The 23,960-nt window shown below is 41.1% G+C and overlaps 1 protein-coding gene across 2 annotated transcripts in view; it reads right to left on the bottom strand.

Annotated features, from left to right (window-relative positions):
• The window catches only part of LOC111862678 (oxysterol-binding protein-related protein 1), a 101,530-nt gene that overhangs the window by 6,000 nt on the left and 71,570 nt on the right, over window positions 1-23,960 (bottom strand). Inside the window, exons 12-18 of one of the 2 annotated variants that reach the window (XM_023848234.2) lie at window positions 18,777-18,987; window positions 16,670-16,779; window positions 14,667-14,825; window positions 12,073-12,185; window positions 11,308-11,392; window positions 8,804-8,908; window positions 1,252-1,375 (exon numbers count right to left, since the gene is read on the bottom strand). In XM_023848234.2, coding sequence (XP_023704002.1) covers window positions 1,252-1,375; window positions 8,804-8,908; window positions 11,308-11,392; window positions 12,073-12,185; window positions 14,667-14,825; window positions 16,670-16,779; window positions 18,777-18,987 — 907 coding nt within the window. The remainder of the gene's footprint in view (window positions 1-1,251; window positions 1,376-8,803; window positions 8,909-11,307; window positions 11,393-12,072; window positions 12,186-14,666; window positions 14,826-16,669; window positions 16,780-18,776; window positions 18,988-23,960) is intronic. The other variant, XM_023848235.2, reaches the window with a different exon arrangement.

The following is a 23,960-nucleotide window of genomic DNA, read 5'->3' as shown; positions in this document are numbered from 1 at the left end:
TTTAGATCCCATGGTCACACAGATCTACACTTTTGTCAGCTGTGTTGTTCTTCACCTAGTGGGTCTGCTCTGGCTGACATACCAGCTCAAGATTATTAGTAGCTTGTAGGCAGATGTTTAGGTCTCTCAATAATAAACACAGACCACTTGTAACCTATGCCCTTAGACAATCTGGATATGCATAATAATGATAACAAAATTGCCACTTGGTTATAATATAATATCGTAAATAAGAGATAAGACAAGTATTATGTTTTTGGACATTATCCACTGTCCTGTCTATTTTCTAAAAAACCGTCCTGTGTATTTTTCAAAACACAACATTTTGGAGACTGGAGTCTGTCCCCGTCCTCAGGTAAAACCTACTCAGTTGGGTCCAAACTGAACTAGTTCTATCTATTGTCCTAATGCTACATGGTTTGAACAGAGATAAACATTTAGTAGGAACACATCACCTCCTCCAACCCCTTAGGGTTGATGAGAAAGTCAAGCAAGAAACTAGCAGAAGCTTGGCTTATTCTTCAGCTCTGAAGATGTAAGCACAATGCTCCTCTGAAGTGTTAGGCTCTCTCAAAAGTACGAGGTGTTACAACCCCAAAGATTGTACTTTTCATGTGTATGAGCAGATCGTGGCATTCTGGGTTATGACACCATTTAGTATGGTAAGTGTCCATCTACAACACTATATGGTGCCATAACTCAGAAGACCACTCATACATTTTCATCGCTATGGAAACCTCAAATCTCATACCAAACACACACAATACAAGTAAACTGGTTTTTGCTTACACAGAACTACTGAGTTTTTACCTCACACAACAACTGTAGCAATACAAATATGAAGACCCATTTTTTTAAATTGTAAGAAAACAAACAAGCCCAATCCTTTGAAGGTTAAATGAATGTCTTGCCTGTATCTTATACCTGTAGTATCAGCCATATTATGAATAGATGACGACATGGCTCCTCAAACTGAGGGTCGCAACTCTCTGGGGGGTTCCCTGCAGTTTCTGTACAGTGTGATAGGGACCTGCAGATCTGTACTTTTCATGAATGGATGAATATTACATAGATAACTGTAAGCTTAGAGAGGTTTCAAAGATTTTGGGGTTCCTGCTGTAACTACAAGGCCTGATAGCCAACTGGCAAAGACAGGGTGTCACATAAATTTATGTATTATTTCTGCGGGTCACATTATCACAAAGTTTGAGAAATCCTGGGTTAAATAATACTTATAAATGGTACACATACCTCACACTGAGAATTTGATTTGAAGGGTCCAACCTTCAGGCTGTTCAGTTTTGCTAGCACTTTCTTCGGTGTGTGAGAAGGACTGTCATTGGGGGTATGCCCCTTTCCCTTATCACCTTCATGCCTAATTTCAAACAGAAATTAAACAATGAACTAAATACTGCATTATGTGAGATTCTGTAGCTGTTTTACATAGTAATAAAGTCAAGGGGTGTTAGCATTCATAGTAACTATTCAGTAAATATTCAGTTTATGTAATTTAGTAATAACACAGTTCTCCAATAAATTAACGAAGACCAAGTACCTAATAATGTAATCAAATAAGTTTAATGTGCTTTATGACAATCAACATTATTACTAACATATATTTTTCTGCACAGATTATGGCTTAAAAATCATGCAGTGGTATAAACATAATGAAATGGTGATATGTCAATTTAGAACAAGAAATCTTCAGTTTTAAAAAATAAGTACAATAAATCATGAAATTCAGTTTTATAAAAGCCACATTTAATATGACTAATAAATATGTGGAATCTCAAACTGAAACATGAAGTAAAGAACAAACTCTTAATACACTCATTTTCACTCCTAACATAATACAGAGGAATAAAAGATGAGAGACACTGAATACTGTTTCTGTAACTTATCACAGTGCTTACAGTTACAAATGTTAAGCAGATACTAGTAACTCAGCTGTGCTGACATGACACAAAGAAACAAAATAAGACAAACTAATTACATGACAACAGCATCTCAACATACATCAAGACAAATAGCTCGTTATATCAAAGCAGTGCCTTTGCCTCAGTCTACCTGGACTCATTTCTAGTTACCATTGAAGAAAACATCAGCTCCTATTCCAGCTGGATAAAGAATGAAAACAAGCAATGCAATGCAATGCAATGGGCCCATCACTCAGACAAGATTATAATAAATAAAGTAAAATTGTCTCTGTGCTTAACTAATTAAGCACTATGTCATGAAGATGTATGAGGGAGTGGATATGTAGTTCCATGTATTCTTGGCCTCAACACTAGCTGGAGATGATTGGTCAGCGTCACGATCCGACCTCTCTACCCCTGGGGAAAGAGTCCCTGGTACCCATTAGACAGGAGGCTGGGTGGGCCCCAGAGCTGGTCTGGATGACAAGGGGCAGAGAAAATTCTTGACCCTACCAGGCCTTCGACTTTAACCCGTCATCCAGCCCATAGCCAATCACTATACTGACAGTGCTACCCTGGCTTCACATGGATTATAATAAAATATCTAAAATTACTTATTATTTCACAAGTAAATTCTGAGCCAGATTAGACTAGATAGTTCAATCCATAGCACCTGAGAAGGAAAGCACTGCACAATAATGGCTTCAAGATTTATACATTTCTGACAGACAAGGTGAAATAACTTCCTGTGATGATCTTTGTCCAGAAAGCATGTTATCTGTAATCCTTGTGAACAGAAAATTCCAATGGGTGAGCTGCTATTTGTCACTGTCATTCAGACACATGCAGAGCATGTATAGCCCTACTGAACATATTGTAGGGCACAATATGATGCAAAAGTATGTGCTCTTCCACACACTGTCATATCCTGCTGGGTAAGTCAAAATAAGTGTATACTGGAAGACTGAATAAAGACATGATGGCTCAAGGAAACACTGCTTTTAGTAAAACAACTGACTCTCATGACTTGTTATGCAGCTATGCCAACTAAAGCAAGATGATACTTGATACTGATTGAAAAATCATGTCTTGGAAATCAGGAAGTCATGCATAAACTAGTATGGATTAATTTTAGGTGTGATCCTGGTGTTCTCAATATATAGTTTGATAACGAATATTATATTAACTTCAATGTTTCAAACTCTATTCGTTCTACTTAAATGAACAATTCTATTAGCCTTCCTTCATGATGAAGAGCAACTGAGAATGAAAGAAAGGCAAGAGATAAAGGAAATCCCAAGAAAATAAACAAATACAAATGCAAATTCAGTTTTAAGTGAGGTTCAGCCCACACAACATAACCATTTTCATCTTATCTATTTAATGGCCCCTTCAGTTCCAAACATCTCTCAGTCAGTGAAGAAAAATGCATCTTCTACTGCTTTTCTGTTAACATTATCTGCTATATTTTATTGATGTAAGTCATGTCTTACCATAGATAATAAAAAAAGTATTTTTGAAAAATAAAACTTATCAAGGAAAGGTTATCCTCAATTAGTCCATGAACACTGCATATCGCATGAGTTTGCACATCAGTTCTTGCTCGACAACAGACCAAAAATACATTATCTTAAAATTTTGACAAATAGGCAGCATTAAATTATCTGCATGACTAGCAGATATGCAACAGACTTTACTAATAACAATACAATAGTCAATATATATGTTTACAGACTTAAATAATAATATAACACACATCTGTGCAGGTCTCTGTTTAATGAGTTCCAGTGGTCGCACAACATGATGATCGCCACCAACACTTGCACCAAAAGGAGAAAGTAAACACCAACTGAGAGCACATACAAATTCACTCGTGAAACATTCACACCATGTTCATGTGGAGAGTGGCAGTAGCATGTCAACAACAGATCAACTCATGACAGTTACAGGTACGGAAGTCAGAACTTTAATTTTTGGAAAAGCTGTCTAGAGCCACTGCAGTTTCAGTGTACATTACAAATACAAGGGTTGGATAAAAAGTAGTGGCAACACTGCTGTAACATGAAAGACGTGCATCACGTGGCACTAGCACTGTCTGTAGCTGATAGCAGAAGTTCAGTTGAAGTAGTGCAGTGAGTGGCTCTGGTTGTGTTTCATTGAGTTGCATTGTACATCATCTTCAAGTGAAGGAGCCCAGTTCAGGCACCATAACAACATGTTTACAAAACAAGAACAACGCTCCTAGATAAAAATTGAAGTTGCACAAGGCCGTAGTGCACAAAACTGTTATCAGGGACTAACAGAAGCATGTAGTGATGTTGCTTTGCCATATCGCACAGTGGCACGATGGGTGAAATTGTTCCGTGAATGGAGGGATGCCATTCAGGACAGCTGTCATACAGGACGACCCCATGTTGACAACCACACAGTTCAGCTTTTTGCTTCTTTGCTGGATGTTGACAGTCAATGGGGTGCGCAGGAGTTAACTGCTGAGGTAGGCATATGTCACAAAACCGTGTTCCACATTCTGCACGATATTCTTGGATACCGCAAAACTGTAGTGCGTTGGGTACTCCATACAATGTCCAGGGTACAACACTGGCAACGTCATCACCGCTGGTGATGGGAGATACTGCAACATCCGCCATACTCATCCGATATGAGTCCGTGAGATTATGATCTCTTTACCAAAATGAAAGAACCACTGTGAGGGACACGTTACAACACAAGAGAGATTATTCGTGCTGTAGGGCAGCCACTGCTGGACATCAACAGAAGTGGAAGCGCTGACTGTGTACGACGCCTTCCACAAATTTGGCAGAAGGTGGTACACATGGGGGGCAGTTATATTGAAGGAATGTAAGTGTGTTTACCTCAGGTAATTCATTTCAAAACTATAGAGGTGTTGCCACTACTTTTTATCCGACCTATGTAATTTTCTTTTTAAACACGAAAATCAATACTGTTATATAGTACATTCAACTGGTATTTTAAGGTGCTCCTTGCAAAAGTGTGTTGATATGAACGCCTCTATATTCTGGGACATAAAACTGTGTGACTCATTGAAAGCCAACCACTTGATTTTCAATGAGCTACATGGCATTATATCTCAGAAAACAGAACTTGCACAGTGTGGCAGTGGTTTACTGCATGGCCACAGAAGGAAAAGTACAGGGGGTGCCTTCAGCATTGACTCTATCTACTTAAACAGAGCTTCATCCCTGATTACCATAAAAAGGAAACACATATGCATCATATTGCACAAGAACTGCCAGAACTCACTTCCATCTAGCTTCAAGCACGCCTTGAAGGATGTAAAAAAATTTCATGACACTTATTGAATGGCTTCAGTTCATAAACTGCAAGTAAATTCTGCATACTGACCAATAATGAAATGTATGAGCACCCTGGACAGAGCAAGCAGTGAGTTTTATCTATGAGGAAGTGCATTTAGAAGTTCCTTTGTAAATACACACAGGCACAAGTCCCATAAAGACAAGTGTAGCAAAGCTTGCAAAAAAGTTGTGAAGCACAAGTTCAATTTGTGACAAACAGAAACAATGCAAGAGACATATGCTGACTGAAGAAAAAGCTTAAGCCCTTCAGACACAGACAGAGATCAACCCTTGTAAGTTATTGAGACACTTAGCACAAGAAACTGGATTTCTGTTCACAGCCACAAGGCTTAATTAAACTTCATCCATATCAAATAACTCGTGCATCAGCACTAACAATCAGTTTATGTAGCAACTGCTTCTTGCAACTGACTGCTGCAAAATATGCATGACAGAATCATGGATCCACAGCTCCTGTTCACATGCCAAGGAAGCATGTCAATGCGACATGTATGGTGTGTGGAAACATAATTCAGCAAGTGTCATCACATGCAATAAAATTCACGGTGTAATGAGCTGTAAGTCCATGGATAACTGCTTCAGAACCTTAGGCTATGTCATAAAACTTATGTGCATGCTGTGAGGTATGATTAAAGACAGAAGGGGATTAATTCTGGCAGTACTTACAATATGTGGAAAACCTGTGTTGCCTCCTCACAGTGAGTAGTAACAAAGTTATGATTAAGTAGATGAAGTCAGCACTGCAAGCACAGAAACCCTCTGCATTGTCCCCTCTATGACATGCGCTAAACCACTGCCAGACTATCACATGCATGAGGACATATAGTTGTGCGCCCACCCATCCTTAAAATAAATTACAGACCCACTAACTAATTTTCATGAAATATGGCAGAACTATAATGTCAACGGAAGTCATCCCACTTTATCTCACTTTTAGCCTACATATGTCACTTAAAAAAAGAATAAAAGGAGGCTTATGACATCATCTTGCTGTCTGTGTGTTTGTATTCACTTCTGTTTCTATAACTCTGGGGCAGACCATAGAGATAACTCCATTTCCAACAGATGGACATGTCATTTTCTACGTGGTCCATGTCATATCAAAGGAAAGTAAGCGACCAGTTCTTCCCAGAACTTGTGGTAATTTCTTGAAATACACATCAAAATTGAGGTGTGAACAATAACAGTTAATTAAATATAGTGTCCTAATACTCACAGAGATATTGGGTTTTCAGACTTTATCCATCGTCCTGGTTTTTAAGATAAGAAAAACATGACATTTCAGCAACTGGATCTGTTTCCGTCCTCAGGTGAGGGAAAACACCTATTCTGTTGGGTGCCTTAGAAAGAGCTAGCCTCAATCGTCCCAACAAAGTAACTATTAAATCTATCTTTTCTAGCTAAAAGTGATAACTAATGAACTACAAATGTGGAAATTATGCCATTACTAACAAAGCACCATAAAAATCACCAAGTTGTACAGTTATTAATTCATATTGATTCTGGCCTGTCTACAGAGATACAATCATTTGAAGTAAAGTATGCATAATACATTCTTCTTGGAACTTCCTGTGATTGACTGCCATGCTGTTATTACCACCGGTAGCAAAATGTAGAGAAGGGGGTAGCCAACACTAAGTTTCATGAAAACTGGTTTAAATGTAGAGCAGAACATGGACACAGATGCATGCAAACACAAAAAAGAATCTTAACAAAAGCTGTAAGGTACTCAGGACAAGCATTGCAGTGAAAACTAATGCAAAGTGGCTGGTCAGTGTAACAGGTTACTTTGGTGCAAATATGCGACATTCAAACATGTGCAGAATAAATACAAAATTTATTTCATTTGAGGTTATCACTGAGAACAATGGCAAAAGAACTGGCAAGAAAGAGCATATCTAAGAATTCTTGAAACTTTCATTATGGGAGGGAGGGAAACACTAATGGAATAAAATGAACTAAAACTTCAATTCAAAACACAGAACACATGTGAGAGAAAATGTGAGGTACATGCTCAAACAGTTGGTTGCTCAATGAATTCATTTACTAGTAACACATTAACTGCAGAGGTTCTCAAATGTAGTCACCAGGTTCCACTTTACAATCTGTAAGTGTTCAATATATCCAATTACCAATCCAAACCACGTCCATAGTCATGCAGACACATGATAATAATACACATATATGCATTCATTTATTTGTTATAATTAATGAGTGCTGGGAAGTCATTATAGAGGCCAAGATACTTTGAGACAAGACAAAAATGGCTGATGACCTGAGTACAGTATCCAACACACAACACAATAAAAATACCTGATTGGATATACAAAGAGTGGCAGAGCTGGAAACCCACACACTACTTGATATACTCCTGCATATTGAGAAAATGTATTAATTTTTTAAATGTTTTAAAACAATAATTGTTATCTGGGCATCTGTAAGATGATGAGTTAGTGTATACTGGTTCATGTGTAGTGCATGAAAAACTATGTTGTACATTACCACACCTGAAATATGAGGTGTATAAGAAAGTTCCCGGACTGTTATTGTTGTAACTGCCTCGAAAGAAGATGAGAGGGGAGGCCAAGGTCACACTTCCACAAGCCTATTGCATCAGTCTGCCATGTGACACTGTGCTGTGAATATGCACTGTTTTTCAATGAGTGCTATTTCGACTTTGTATTTCATTTGGTTAGCAATGGATGGCAAAATCGAACAACATGTCTGCATCAAGTTTTGCACGAAGCTCAGTAAATCCGCTACTAAAACCCTTGAAATGCTTCATGAGGCTTTTGGAGAACATTCTTTAAGCTGGACATCAGTTTTTGAATGGCATTCATGTTTCAAGATTGGTCAAGTGTCACCTGAAGATTGCGAGAGTTCAGGGTGACCAAGCACCAGAAAAACGACAGAAAATGTTGAAAAATTCGAGAACTCATCCATGAAGAATGTCACCAAACAATCCATAAGCTCACAGACACCACTGGGATCAGTTATGGTGTTTGCTAGGAGAACAGAAAGTTTGAACATGTGAAGCATTGCCATGAAGTTTGTTCCCCAAATCTTAACAAATGTTCAAAAGCAGCAGGGTGTAAACGTGTGTCATGAGCTATGGGAGAAGGCTAAGGAGGACCCAACTTCGTTAATTTTCTTTTCAGAAGAACATGCTGAAATGGTTTCACATAAAGGAACTGGCATTCAGAATGCAACTGTGCTTGTGGCTTTCACATTTGAAATTCAACAAAGCCTATTTGTATTATCTTAAGAATATGCTGTGCAGGAAAGCAAAGGCACTGACTCCCCAACCCAAGCCATTTTTTCCAAACAGGCATTTCTGTCTCTACAAAAAAGTGGTGGAAAATAGTAGAGCCAACACTGTGCCCATGGGCAAGAGTGAATATCATTTGAGAACCACTTTCACTACTCTTGTATGCTGGCTACTATCACTACCTCTGTTCTGTTACATTGACAAAACACAAAAAGCAAATAGCAACTCTGTTGTGCAACCGTGGAACAAAGTTTGACCTGCACCTGAATTTGTGAGCATTCTCTCGCACATACTCATCATATGAAGCGATGTCTGTGCATCGAATGAACTCCGTCCACTTGCCATAAAGGAAATGCAGTTTCTTCTTACTGTGGACAGAGAGCAAAATTAATACCTTGTATTTGTATAAAGAACATCAATATATTTACAAATTTCATTTATTAAAACTTCCTCTGCCTAGTTTTTTATGCAATCTTTGCTCAAAATGCATAAAATGAAAGTATAATTCTGACATCACATGTATCCACGTGGCAGATTTCGGTTACATTTGGGTACAATCTAAAGTTGTCTGTGAACATTAATTTTTTATATTATAGGTCTAAATCCCTGCATTACACAGAGTTCAATGAAAACTTCGCTGACTCTATCAACAGCTGCTAATCACAAACATAAAAATATATATCTCATTAAGGTCTAGAACTTATATTGGAGAAGTTACTTAACATGATACTTAACAAAATAGAAGAAAACAATACATCCAGGTATGCACTGTGATACGAGGGTAATTCCAAAAGTAAGGTCTCCTATGTTTGAAAATATAAAATAAACATTTATTTTCAATTTTGGATACATCAGTTGAATCTTGAACATGTACTCATTTCTCTACATAATCGCCATTTCGGTCGATGCATTTTTGTAGGCGCAGTGGCAGTTTTTGTATGCCCATGTCATACCAGTTCACCTCCATGCTGTTCAGGAAACTTCGAACCTCAGCTTTCACCTCATCGTCGTTGTTGAAGCGCTTTCCAGACAAATGTTTTTTCAACTTTGGAAAGAGATGGTAGTCACTGGGCGCCAAGTCCGGACTATAGGGTGGATGGGTGATGATGTTCCATCCAAACTGTTGCAGTTGAGCGACGGTTTGTCGGGCAGCATGGGGGCGAGCGTTATCGTGGAGAATGCTTACGCCCTTGCTCAACATCCCTCTTCTCCGGTTCTGAATCGCCCGCCTGAGTTTTCTCAGTGTCTCACAATATCTCTCAGCGTTTATTGTGGTCCCAGTTTCCATAAAGTCAACCAACAATACCCCGTTTCGATCCCAAAACACAGTTGCCATGACTTTACCGGCAGACTGTGTTTGCTTGAATTTTCGAGGCTTAGGCGAAGAGGAATGCCGCCACTGACGTGATTGTTGTTTTGTCTCAGGTGTGAAGTGGTACGCCCAGGTTTCGTCGCCTGTGACAATTGAATTCAAGAAGTTGTCCTTTTCGTCAGCATAGCGGCGAAGAAATTCACGGGAAGAGTCAACTCTCTGCCGTTTGTGGTCTTCCGTGAGCATTCGCGGGACCCATCTTGCGCACACCTTCCGATAATTCAACTTCTCTGTCAAAACCCGATAAATGGTGGTTCGGGAAACCTCGGGAACCGAAATGCAGAGATCATCGAGTGTGATGCGCCTATCCTGACGCATGACTCGCTCAATCTTCGTGACTGTCTCGTCAGAAATTGACGGTCTCCCAGTTCTTTTTTCGTCGTGTATTGCAGTACAACCAGATTCAAACTCCCTACACCACTTGCGGACGTTCTTTATGTCCATGCATGACTCGCCATCCACTTCCACCAATTGACGATGAATTTCAATTGGTTTAGTCCCTTTTGCGTTCAAAAACCGAATAACTGCGCGAATCTCACACTTCGCAGTTTTAGTAATCGGGAGCGCCATTTCTAACGGCAACCGTGCCAAGACTGAGCGTCCTAGCTACGTGCGCGCATGCTTGGTGGTACTGGGGGGAGTGGGGGAAGCAACGAATGCAACAGGGTTGCCAACAGCAGCACGAAAAATTACCCAGCGCTTTGGAGACCTTACTTTTGGAATCAGCTACGTATTATGTGTGGTGTGATTCAGTTTGCAAAAACAGATTAATATCTTGTATTATTTCAAAATGTTAATTTTCATGAAGGCTACTTCACCACTATCTTGACACTCACTGGAGGGTTTAAAGGAGCCCAAGACAAACCCCACATTACCATGAGATCTTTGTCTGAGACTTTTAACCGTTGCCTCTCAAACCAATTCAGCCAAGTGACATTAAAGTACAGTTATTGTGTTTTGGGGCTTTAATCCACTGTCTGTTCTTTATTTAAAAGAAAGTTTTGGAGACTGGATTCTGTCTGTCTTCAGGTTAAACCCTACTCAGCTGGGCCCAATTAATACAGCTCGTCCCTAGCTTCAGACTAGGGGCTAGGGACTAGCTCTACTGACTGGGGCCAAATGAGTAGGTCTTAACCTGAAGACAGACAGAATCCAGTCTCCAAAACTTTCTGTTAAATAAAAAACAGGACAATGGATTAAAGCCCCAAAACACAATAACTGTAGTAATATACCAATGTCACAAACTTTTAGATCTTACTGTCATTAAAGTTCTGATAACCCAAAATGGATGACCATGAAACAGAACTGTTCAGTCCACAGCACAGCCAAACACTCCAAGCAGCACAATATATAAAAAGTCTGACAATTACTGAGCTGAAAACTGTAACACCTTACTGTTTGTCTGTGATGAATCCTTCCACTCGGTGGAGGTCTTTTGAGAACCAGCCTGCTGGCTTGAAGGTAAGGACTGCCCGATGACCTGTTGAAATATCATTTGTTACCGAAACCAGTGATGCGTATTACAAAACATAAATTCTATACATACATATATATATATATTCTATACTGAAGTTCGATATTGGCCTTTAAAATTGTTCTTCTTAGGTGGGACATCTTTTTATGTGCAAAATGTTTTACACAATCTATAAATACATTATTCTTAAGTTATTACTTTTTGGACCCAATAATTTTAGCTTTTTAGGTGGGAAATCATTTTAAATGGGATCTTCTTAAGCAACATCCAACATAATGTTCTAACTTAAAGTAGGAGTGTCCTTCTGCACAGTATATAGCACAAATCAAAAGTCAGAAATTCAGTCTACATACACATGCCACAATGTTCCTGAGGAGGGCCGCACCATAGCTCAAGCGGTTAGTCGCTGGCTTCCTACTGCGGCGGCCCGGGTTCGATCCTGGTTCTGGTCAAGTGGGATTTGTGGTGGACAAAGTGGTGCTGGGGCAGGTTTTCTCCGAGTACTTCGGTTTCCCCTGCCAATCTTCATCCCACCAATTGCTCCACAATCACCCTCACCTATCATCTGGGGCTGGTACAATAGGCCAGAAGTGGCCGCAGTACAAGGGACTTAGTCCCATCCCACTAGCAATAAAAAAAAATAATAAATGATAATTTAACTTTCATTGTCATGTAACAACACTAACCTGTGGCATGGTTTGTTACTTCCATGGTTCCATACTGTTCCATCCACAATTTTCCCACAATTATATTATGTACACAGCAGTTTATGTAAGTCCAAGTGTACGCTTCACCCCATCTGCAAGCATGATGCAAATATGAATATAATTAGTAAGTTCTAGGAACTTGTTTCTTGATGATAATGAACAGAAAATTCTTTTCACTTAATCACAGAAATGAACAGAAAGATGGGGTACGTCCAGTTAAAACATAAAGAAATGTTATGTAGCATAACAATTCTGTCATATTCACTCCTTTTTAGCCTACTTAACTTATTTTGAAAAAAAAAAAATAAGTAGGCTTATTAGATCACCATACTCTGTGTGTGCCCCCCTCAAAAAATGTGAATGCCTGAACAGCTGACAGCCTGACAGCTTGTCCCGAGTGGTTAACTTATATGGGTCCAGTCAGTTCAGGTTCTCAACATCATCCAATTTTTTTTTTTTTTTCAGACGGTGGGCAAAATTATCCCAAGTGGCTGCTACTACCACATTTCCAGCTCCTTGTCCATGCACAATCTCCTTTTCCTTTCAGAGGGGGATGACCTCTCCATGATATCCAGGCCATCCATCTTCATAACCCGCTGGAACTTCTGACTACTTCTTTTGCGATCTTCCCTCTGAAAATCTCATATAGGGTCTTCTTGCGCGTTCCTCCACTTTCCAGGTGCAATTTCTGTCCTAAGTTCCACCCTCTGGTGCCATTTGTGGTTTGGTCCTTCATTTCCGTTTTGCATTCCGGGCATTCCCAGCATCTATTCTCCTCTGTTCGTCCTTTCTGGGGTTCTTGCTCAACATTGTCCTTAGTCAAATATTTCCTGATGAAGTTTCCCTTGGAATGTGCCACTCCTGCATGGTGGGTCATCTTTCAGCCAGCGGCCAATTCCTTCCATGGTCCACAATTTCCCTGAAGATGTTTCCCTTGCACCATGCCATTCATGCATTGTGGGACACCTTCCTGCGGATGGCAGCAAACTTCCTCCGGGATCCACAAATCTCTTGGGTCCATTCCTTTGGCTCTCCATGTCACCTAGCAGTGAGCTATAAACTTTGTCTTATTGTTGCAATGTACTCATCTGAAGGTTGTTTACAAGTTGTTGCCTAGAAACGCTCTGGCCATCCACAACAACACTGCAGCCCCTCAGATTGTAGAGGTAAATAATCTTAGTATTACTTGAATGCCTCAACTGACTGTCAACAATCTTGGGTATATATATATATATATCTTGCCATATGAGACAATCTCAACAGTCTACTTCATTAACTCCCTCCCTTCAGCAATACCAGCACCACAACCTCTCAAACTGTTGAGACATAACCTTAACATTAGTTCAATGGCTGAACCAACTGTCATGAAATTTGGCACATGCATAACACCTTCTAATGTCATCTCAACGGTATACTCCATAAATCCCTCCCTTCACTAATACCAACACTGAAGCCTCTAAAATTTTTGAGGTAAGACCCTTAATATTACTTAAGTGCTTACATCTATGTCATGAAGCTTGGCAAGAAAACCATGTCATATGAAGCATTCTCAACAGTGTATGTCACAAATACCTCCCCTTAGTAATGCCAAGACAGCAGCTGCTCACATTCTTGATGTGATACCATAAGTTTGATCTCACATAAACAATCATGAAATGAATATAAGTCCCTCAATGGACCTCTTTTATATATATTGTCATAAATTAAGCTATCATTATTGTATTCTGGCAGTTTAATTTATGCTACTGTTGTACTGACTTACTTATGCCCCTCTTGTTGTATGAAAAGCTCAATTTGCAGTGAAATAAAAGTAGGTGACTAGTTCTTCCAAGAACTTCTTGTTATTTAATTATCTTGGAAACTGTAAGACCTATGGAAAGAGTCCTTACTGTAACCATATTGGTATTACTGATGATCATAAATTAAAACTGAATTCTATTCATACCAGATTTCTTGAAAATCTGTCACATCGTTGAAAAGTTATTTGGAACTGGGAAGTGCACACTGAGAGACAGTTATGAGGATGCTATCTTGCATTTCAAAATCAGGAAAGTGGGCAAAAGGGATTTTTATAACATACTATGCTTAGAATTAAAGCATAAACAACAACAAAAACAAAAAAACAAACTCTGTGGCTTCAGTCCACAAGCGAACTATACTGACTGAGCTACTGCCGCTTGTCGGTGAAGTTAGTGCTAGTGGTCAGAGTTCCTGGCTACAGATCCAGAGGTCCGGGTTCGATTCCCGGCTATACCAGATTTTCTGAGATGTAGTGGGTCTGGAACAGGGTCCACTCAGCCTCATGAGGATAACTGAGGAGCTATTTCAAGGAAATAGCGGCTCCAATCTAGAAAACTGAAATTAACGACTGTGGGGATTCACTGTGCTGACCACGTGACACCCTCTATCTGCTAAAGTTGGCACTAGACAACAACAGCAACTGTAAAAATATAAGGGTGGGGAGGAGTCCCTGATAATACTGAAATATAACCTAATTTTCAACTGCTTGCAGCCAGATCTCTCTCTACAATATTATTCTTATTAATGATATTATACTCTACAGCAAGTCTTACCTTGGAAGTTCAACAGTCACTTGTCCTTTGGGTTGAATCTCTACACTCTTTCCCCAGAATTTAAGCTTAGGGTGAATTGAACCATGAAATATAAAGTCTTTGCAGTCTGCATGGAATGCTGAAATTGGTGGGTGATGACTAACTTGTTCACACACAACCCTGCAAATATTAAATACCCTTTTATATTATGAAATAATACTATATGAATGGCATGTGACACTTAATAATTTTGTATCTACTAATAAAATTCTTGTAAACCCCAGAAGTAAATGTACATAAAATTAAATACATGTGCTGTAACAAAACCAGAACCCATAATATGCCATCATTTACTTACAGTACACAAAATAAATTATGTGCAATTAGCTCAGAACTTAGGAACTTTGGAGCAACAACAGTAAGTGAAAATAAGTGAAGAATAAATTACGAATATGCCTGTTATTCCAGGGCGTGAAGCTGACCACGCACCTCTAGCTAGTGCCAAGGTCAAGAAAAAGTGGAACTATACATCCACTCCTCCATACGCTTTCATGGCATAGTGCTTAACTAGGTAAGCACAGGGACCACTTTTACACTTGTTATTACTCTAGTTGAAACCTGTTAGCGCTCTGGTTGCTTTCTATAACACCAAAGATCAAGATACATAAAATAATTCCTTTTTAACACTTATTCTGAATGAATGTGAAACATGGTACCTTACTTGGAAAGACGAACATATTCTACACATTATATGATATTTAGTGTTTTCACAGCAGCGAAAATTTAGGTTGTGGTCTTCTGGGATATGACATGATGTAGTCTCATATGTGGTTAACATTTCAGAGGAATCTGCTAGCTAATCTCAAAGGAAGAAGTAAAGATTGGAGCAGTCAGCTTCCAAAATGTTAATAATAACCTATGATATTACACTGTTTCACATCCCAGGAGAACAAGCAAAATCTCAGGGATTATTGGTCTATTTGGAACCAACATGCCTCAACAAAGAAGTGACCTGAACAAACTCAACATGGCCTGGAAACCAACGGCCAAGAGTTCAAGACACAATGGGCAGCAGTAGAAGCCCAACTGAGAACTGAAGGTGGTGGGATTGCAGGGACCAGCAGTATCGTAGTAAAGCCACTGCAGTTTGACGGATCCACATCTTGGCCAGTAGTTACACTGTCAGTTTGATCCTGTGGGATGGCTACACATCTATTTGAAATTATGGGGGAATAATCTTCCAACATCTTACACAGTCTTCCAGCTGGAGTGACAATAAAGATATTGTTGGGGCATTGAAGGGTCATTATGAAGACCACCACCTGATCTCAAATGAAAGCCAGGACAGTGCAGCAGTGTATGGTGAAAAAGTAGTGAACAAAAGCAAGTGCATCAAGAACTGTTCCTAAACACATTAATTTTACCATATCAACATGTCTGCATCAATATTAATGTGAACTGTGTGGAGCAGCTTTCAAAATACATAACATATTTAAAACTTCATTATTTAAATTATTAACAGTGTCATCAATACCCTTAATCCTACTGCTCACATTGTTGCTGAAGTTACTACTATTTAATGGCCGCGCCACAGCTCAAGCGGTTAGTCGCTGGCTTCCCACCGATCCCAGGTCTGGTCAAATGGGATTTGTGGTGGACAAAGTGGTGCTGGGGCAGGTTTTCTCTAAGTACTTCGGTTTCCCCTGCCAATCTTCATTCCACCAATTGCTCCACAATCACCCTTACCTATCATCTGGGGCTGGTACAATAGGCCAGAAGTGGCCGCAGTACAAGGGACTTAGTCCCACCCAACCAGCAATAAAAAAATAATAATAATACGTGAATTTAACACAACCACTATCATTGCTGCCAATGGTTCTGCCACATCACTACTACTACTACTACTGATGCTATTACATAGTGATGGCGGTAGTAGCGATGATGATTTCCTACACCACCGCTTCTGCATTTAACTTTATTAACTCAGTTTCTAAAATTTCAAGCCACAGTATGCTACAACATACCTGTACCCATCTCTCTCTAACTCATATGTCTCTCCTAAAAGTGGGTTGAATGGTTTACCCAGTCGCTCCCAATTAGATGACAAAGCACTGACAGCAAATGCAGCCACATACTGAAAAAGAAAAATGTAGGATTACCAACAAAATTTTTTTGAGGAATATGAACATTCCAGTGCATTAGGCATTAAATGAGCTGCTGTGGTATGAGAAGACTCACGTGTTCAATGAGGAGATGAACAAAAGGCAGAGCTGGACACTGTGAGAGACAGCGCAAGCGACTAACAATTCTAATTTGCATTTGGGAGAACAAATGACTCACGTGCAACAACACAATATCCCTCTAAACACCGTGCATGACCAAGAACTGCACTGGAGGTGGCTCAGTAGAGTATATAATGATTTGCCTAGCCCTTTAAGGGTAGAGTTTCTTGTTCCCTTCCCGTGACCAAACATTTAATTTTGATAATACAAGTGGTTGCTGATATAAATTAACACAAAATTACAATTTTATTATGTTCAAAATATCCCTTTACCGGTTTTTGAGCACAACATACAAATGTACCATGAGATAAAAATTTGTGTTCATGTTCCTTCCCCATTCGAGGAATTTTCTACCCTGAAGATGGAGGCGATACGTTCCTCAAAAACGTCAGTTCACAGATCTACATGGCGCCACATCGCAGATGACGGCATTCTTCTCTTGTGTGTTTACGCTTGAAAGTATGTGTACGATTTCAATCCTAAAACTCTTAAGGTGCTGCTGGGTCATTATTATCATTACTACTATTAATACTGTAATATAAATAATTATAAATATTAGTTTACACTATGAAATAATTCATTCTAAAATTATTGTCGTGTGAGCTGTTAGTGGGGCGGGGTCATTACGTGAGTCTCTTTAACACGGCGGAACTGCTCACACTGGCGGTTTCTAGACCCTTCAAGAACTGCCAAGCTCACGCTCACGACAAAAGACGACGGGGAACTGAAGACAGACCTCTAGAATGACTGCAACCGTTCGTGCAGGTACAGAGGAGACGCATCTGAGTTCAGTCTTATTTGTGAGCGCAGGGCTAATGCGGACGTGCGTCGAAGGACACGCGGGATATTGGGTGCAGTGAATCGTAAGTTAGTTCCGTGCAAGACGGAAGAAAGTGGCCAATAACTGTCCCAAATAACGATAAACGTTGGAACTGGAGCCAGAAGTCGGCTCGAAGATGGATCCAGCATTACAAGCGATGGTGTAGCACTTATTTAACTAGAAAGGGATATGACTGGCGGCCAAGAAAGAATTCAAGGGGACATAAACAGGCCATGATCAACTGGCGACCTGCCAAAGGAACTAATATGTGCCAAACAACGAAATGTGATATAAAGGCTGGCCAAAGTGAATTCGTAAAGAAAATGACACGCTAAATTGACGATTGAAAGACGTCACGGCATTGGTTAGAGAACAGGCTCACGATCTTTGCGACGAGTTCAGTAGCGAGCTGCAGGTGACATGACGCGACGCAGAGGCGATACGACGCTATATGGGAGCCACCCATCAAGAGTAAAAGAGACGCGGTTAGCAGCAATGGAAGCGCAGGGACCAGCAGCGCCGTGAAGCCACCGAAGTGCTGAACATCCCCAGTGATGGCAGCACACCAGCGGAGAGGCACTCACTGACAGAAAGTCGAAAGGCAGTCAGGCGGTCTTAAAGAAAAGATCTTGAGCTGCTGCCGCCAAGGAAGGCTGGAACCTTTCAGCTCTGAGAAGGAAGCGGACTCGAGGAGAGAGTAGTGTCGCGTGAGATGAGCGCGGAGAGACCATCTGCGTCTGCGCGCGCTTCTCATTTTCGACATACTGAAACTCTATGGCGATGTAATGAGTGTTTTTATGTGGCACTGAGGTTCTCATGACAGCGAACACGAAGCTTACTTCTGGGATGTGAGACTGTTCACCCAGCTGCTGTGACCTGCTGCAGGTAGAAGAGTATCATTTTTCTACCCTGAAGCTAGAAGCACCAGGTTCCTTCAATCATTGGTAACTATCTATGAAACGAAGTAACATTCTAGAAACGGTAATTTCCAATCATTTTTATGTATTTAGTGGGAAACACTGCACATACCTGTAGCCTGCAAATTGGGTCTGTTTCCTCCGCTGCGCGTCTCAGCAAGTGAGCATATTCCATATACTCCACCATCCGCTGGAGAAAACTCAGAGGCTCATTGAAGATCACCGGCATTGTGATCTTGCTCAGCTCCTTCCCAATACAGTTCTTCAAAACAGACCAGATGGAGAAGTCATTGCGGCTGAACATAGGAACCGGAAGCTCCTGCCTATAAACACACAAAAAACGCACGTCATTTTCGGGTCCGTAACACATTCCAGCGTCTTACTTCGGTTATCACAAATACTACTAATAGCAGAAGCAGGTAGTGATCTGAACATACACCGCTCTAAGCCACTATGTTCCACGGAATCTTTGGGTTCCACGAAGTAGTCTCAAGGGCTCCATCAGAGATTACTGTCACGATTGTATGTGGATTGGAGATTGGATTTATTGACACGACTAGCGACAACACTTAATTATAGCACCACTGATAATTCCCACAATTTAGTAAATCACTGTTGTACACACTCCAGTGTTCTCAGTCTGTTACAGTCTCCACTAGTCGTCTCCTGATAATGGCTTCTAACAGCAGAGATTCTTCAGCTTCCGCGTTCACTTCGTTTCCCAATGGCTCTCGACTGCATCGACTAAGACTCATCTTCACAGACTCCCTTACAACTCTCTCTGAACTCGTCAAAGTCAACGTCAAAATTACTTTACGGCTGACGGTTTACGCCAATCAGTTCATCTTGGCGTCAAGCCCCTTGATATCCACGAGTAGAGACTTTTTTTTTAACTGAACTCTTACGGTAATAATCCTTATGTAACATCCTCTCTGATGAGAAGGTGGGTTTGGCATTTCGTCAAGTGAACACTTCGCACATACAGAATGTTACTGATAATGCTTCCTTTTGCACTACACACACGCCCTCTCTGTCAGTAGAGGCTTTACAGTGCAGATCATGCCTATCTTACTTATCTTATGCTACAAATGTCGAGAATCTCAGGGGGCACAGTTTCTCACAAACTTGGTGATAATAAACACTAGAAGGTTATCAAGAATATTTCACTTCCAGATTCTACAGTTTCGAAACGGACTGCAATAAAAAAAAATCCGTGGCCTGTAGTCCGTAAGTGAACTATACCGACCGAGCGACCGCCGCTTGTCGGCGAAGTCAGTGACAACTTTAGCGGATAGAGGGTGTCGCGCAGTCAGCGCAACGGATCCCCACGGCCGTTAATCTCGGTTTACTAGACCGGAGCCGTTATTTCCTTGAAATAGCTCCTCATTTGTCCTCACGAGGCTGAGTGGACCCCGTTCCAGACTCACTACTTCTCAGAAAATCTGGTAGCCCCGGGAATCGAACCCGGGACCTCTGGATCTGTAACCAGGAACTCTGACCACTAGACCATAACGGACTGCAATACTAATTAAATTCATTAAACGGATAAGAATCAGTCAGGGTTTTGCTATGCAAACTAAATGAATCCACTGATGTCTCCGGTCTTTCTGTTTTGCAATCAACCTTACGTGCAAACGTCTGTCTACTCATACGACAACAGAAGTTAATTTTCATCTCAACTTCAGGCTTTAGTTGAAAACAATATTTTGATATCTGCACAGGTGGCGCATGGCTGGTGGCAGTAGACACTGTATCGTTCACCATCAAGCTCTTGCCGTGAAGACTGTATTGGCTCAGTAAGACGTGGCTGCGAAGTTTGTAAATTTTATAAAACCACAATCGCCGAATTCAAAAATTTGCATTGCTCTTTGTGAAGCGAAACTGGTTCTGAGTATGCGAAGCTGTGACAATTGGAACAAGACATGCGGATGTGGAGTTCTGAAGCTGCATTTCCAAAAACTTATCTTTAGGTCTATGATACTCATGTTGGTATTGAGAGGTTAATTAAAATATGACATCCAGAAGGCATCCTGTGATATGTACTTTATATAAAATATGCTTCAAGTCGGCTAACTACAAATTCTCATGATCAACATACTGATCGAAGAATGCCGTCTTCTGGGATGTGGCGCCGTGCAGATACTGTGTAAATCGACGTTTCGGAGGAACGTATGGCCTCCATCTTCGGGGTATAAAAATCCACGAACAGCGTTAACAGGTGACTGCAAACTACAGTTTGTAACGACGATAGATAATGTCCAGAAACACAATATTTTTATTCCATGCTTAGTCTTTAAAAAAAGAACATTACTCATATTTTCTGAAATCCCGATAACTTAACTCAAGCCGTCTAAACCACTACGAGTTTATGCATATGGAGATACTGCTGAAAGTGAGTTTGAAATAAAGTTACTGCACCATGCATCTGCTAATAAAACATGCTTTCGATTGCTTGCGGATGTGGGTCATCAGATGAAGAGAATGAGGAATCTACCCCACGGTAACCTTGACCCGACACGACTTCTATATGTCCTCTAATAGAATCCAATCAATGGAGCAACCACCACCAAGAATCGACCCGCTTGCAGGGGATGAAGTGACGTCACCAGGTCCTACCCCTGCTGTTGGGGTGGAACCGGCGGGTTAGGAATCTGGAATAAGGAGGGCGGAGGTGGAGAAAATAGGAGCTGTAAATCAATATGATATGGTTGGTGTGAAGCTGGGGGCGATAGCACCATCACTATCAGCATGCTGCAACACAACACAGGAACTCACAGGAGAGGAACAGGTGGCATTTCTTGGCTTCATACTGAACTGTTGCGACGGTTCATGTAGCCTAAATTACGAAGCTGGAAACTGCAGTCTCATAGAACACCACTCATTCGGGGCGCAATTATTGCGAAGGCACTTATCAAAGCTGATGATCTAGGCCTACTGGGCTTAAATTTTGTTCATATAATCTCGGTAGGGCCGAACTAAATGCTTAATTGAAATGTAGCAGTCCTCAGGGCGAGAATCGAATTAAAGTGGCCCATTTTAAGGCGACATTCCAGCAAGTACGAGGAGTCACGCTCTTCGCCAAATATAATTAGAGGAACTTCATGTAGGATTTTGGTGTGGAAACCACAAGAAAGGAGGCCTCTAAGCAGATCCAGACGTAATGTTAGGATGGGTGTTAGAGAAACAGGATGGGTTGGCATGGACTGGATTCATCTGTCTCAGGTCATGTACCAGTGGAGGCGTTCTGTGAGCAAGGTAATGAACATTCAGGTTCCATAAAATATTGGAAAATTGAGTAGCTGAGCGACTGGCGGCTTCTCAAGGACTCAGCTCCATGGAGTTGGTTATTCCAGCAGCCGGTAATGGCTCTGATATACATACGGTACGAGACAGCCTCGGCCAGGATTGTAAAAGCATATGAGTTTTTGTAATGCAAATATTTACGTTACCGAGAAGTTTACTATTCGTTTCTTGTTTACTGTAGTTTCTAAGCGAATGCCGAACCATGAATTCCGTGTAGGTCTATATGGGCCTAGGTATCCCCCTTCGAACACGGTTTAACCGACACTAGTATATGATTACAAACTGTGCAGAACACGTATTAAGCAGTGATGCTGTTTAGAGGTGAGCATACGCTGTGCATGTGACATTGTAATACCGACTGAATTATACCTTCGGCAGTACTTTACTGCTATATTCCGTTCCTCCTCATAATTACTAAATCTGAGATGAAGTATACATAACGACAGATAACATGATACAGCATACGGTAAGGTGGCTATGGTAACGCGCAGAAAAGTATTTCTGCAGTTAACGAATGATTAAACATGAGATAATCAAATTGTCCACTGGTCCATCACACTTTGGTGGCCAGGTATGGTGTGACGCATGTTCTGTGGTGCCACGGAACAAAGACTTCATTTGTAGGATCAGTTTATTAGCACATGCTGACATATGACATGCTAATTAACTTTAATTCACGCGTACCGAGACAGAGATTGGATTATTTTAGGCAACAGTAAGGTTACTCTTCTCCAACCCAGCCTCCTAACCAAGGATACCGAGGCCTCTGTCCAGAAACAAAGTGGCCGAAGCACAAAACTGACCACTGCTCCAACTACTGTTGAGGTTAAGAATGTGTGGAGATTTATTTCCATGTCCCCTTTATGCCTCCAAGACCGTGCCAGAGCTCAGGCGGTTGGTCGCCGGCTTCCCACAGCGGCAGCACGGGTTCGATCCCTAGTGGGATTTGTGGTGGACAAAGTGGCACTGGGGCAGGTTTCCTCCGAGTATTTCGGTTTCCCCAGCCAATTTTCATTCGACCAACTGCTCCACACACATCATCTATCATCCGGGGCTGCTACAACAGGCCAAACAGTGGCCGATGTGGACTCAGTCTCACCCCACCCCAAGAAACTATACTGCGTCTCGATGGGGTAGAGTCTAAAGACAACGTTTGTTTACATTCGGTTCTACTCTTTTGCCTCCAGGACTTCGAACCGCGTCGGATACTTCATTCTTCTGTTCTACGCCGCGTGTTCTTCCGCAGAACACACACAGACAAGGATGACCCGTCGTTGCTTTTCCAACAGAGCATGATGGAATCAGCCGATCACAGTGGCCGCGCGGTCGAAGGCATGAAATGTCTTCGCCCGCTCGAACAGTGGTATCGCGGGTTCGAATCCCACTCAAGGCATGGAAGTTTGTCTACGTTTATTCTGTGCTTGTGCTGTCCTGTGTAAGGTAGCGGTCTTGCGACAGGCTGATCCCCGTCCAAGGAGTCCTACCGACTGTCTAACATTAAGAAGCTGAAATGAAATTGTTTCACGGATGCCCTATGCTCCAAGTGGGAACAGGAACAGATACACATGATGGAATCAAATTTTCCAATTTATTCTAGAACTCTATCAGGATATCAAGCTACAGAGGGTCGAGTAAACAAAGAGTTAGGAAGCATTTGGAAGTGGTCGTGGCTTAATCGAGGTCCTAATGGGACGACCCTGAAAAATTAAATGGAAAGGAAGCTGCAATGGAAATTCGAAGGGAACTGCGCCACGGTTAGGAAGGTCGGATGTGGGGCAAAGTGAGGCACAAGACTGTTGAGCACTTAATCGTGACGTTCGGTACAATCGCATTAAAACTGTAACAGACCTATAGCTGTGCTGGTCAGAACTGCGGTAAGACATGGGGCATTCCAGCTGCACCCACTCAGACTTTCAGCTAAGACTGCCCACATCGGCATTCATGGATTTCTTCAGTAACGTCAGGCAACTTTCAGAATAATGACGAGTGCTCC

The sequence above is a fragment of the Cryptotermes secundus genome, unplaced genomic scaffold (genome assembly GCF_002891405.2).
Source record: "Cryptotermes secundus unplaced genomic scaffold, Csec_1.0 scaffold5, whole genome shotgun sequence".
NCBI classification, from domain to species: domain Eukaryota; kingdom Metazoa; phylum Arthropoda; class Insecta; order Blattodea; family Kalotermitidae; genus Cryptotermes; species Cryptotermes secundus.
The sequence above is the reverse complement of the archived record's forward strand: the minus strand, read 5'-3'. Positions and strand labels throughout refer to the sequence as shown.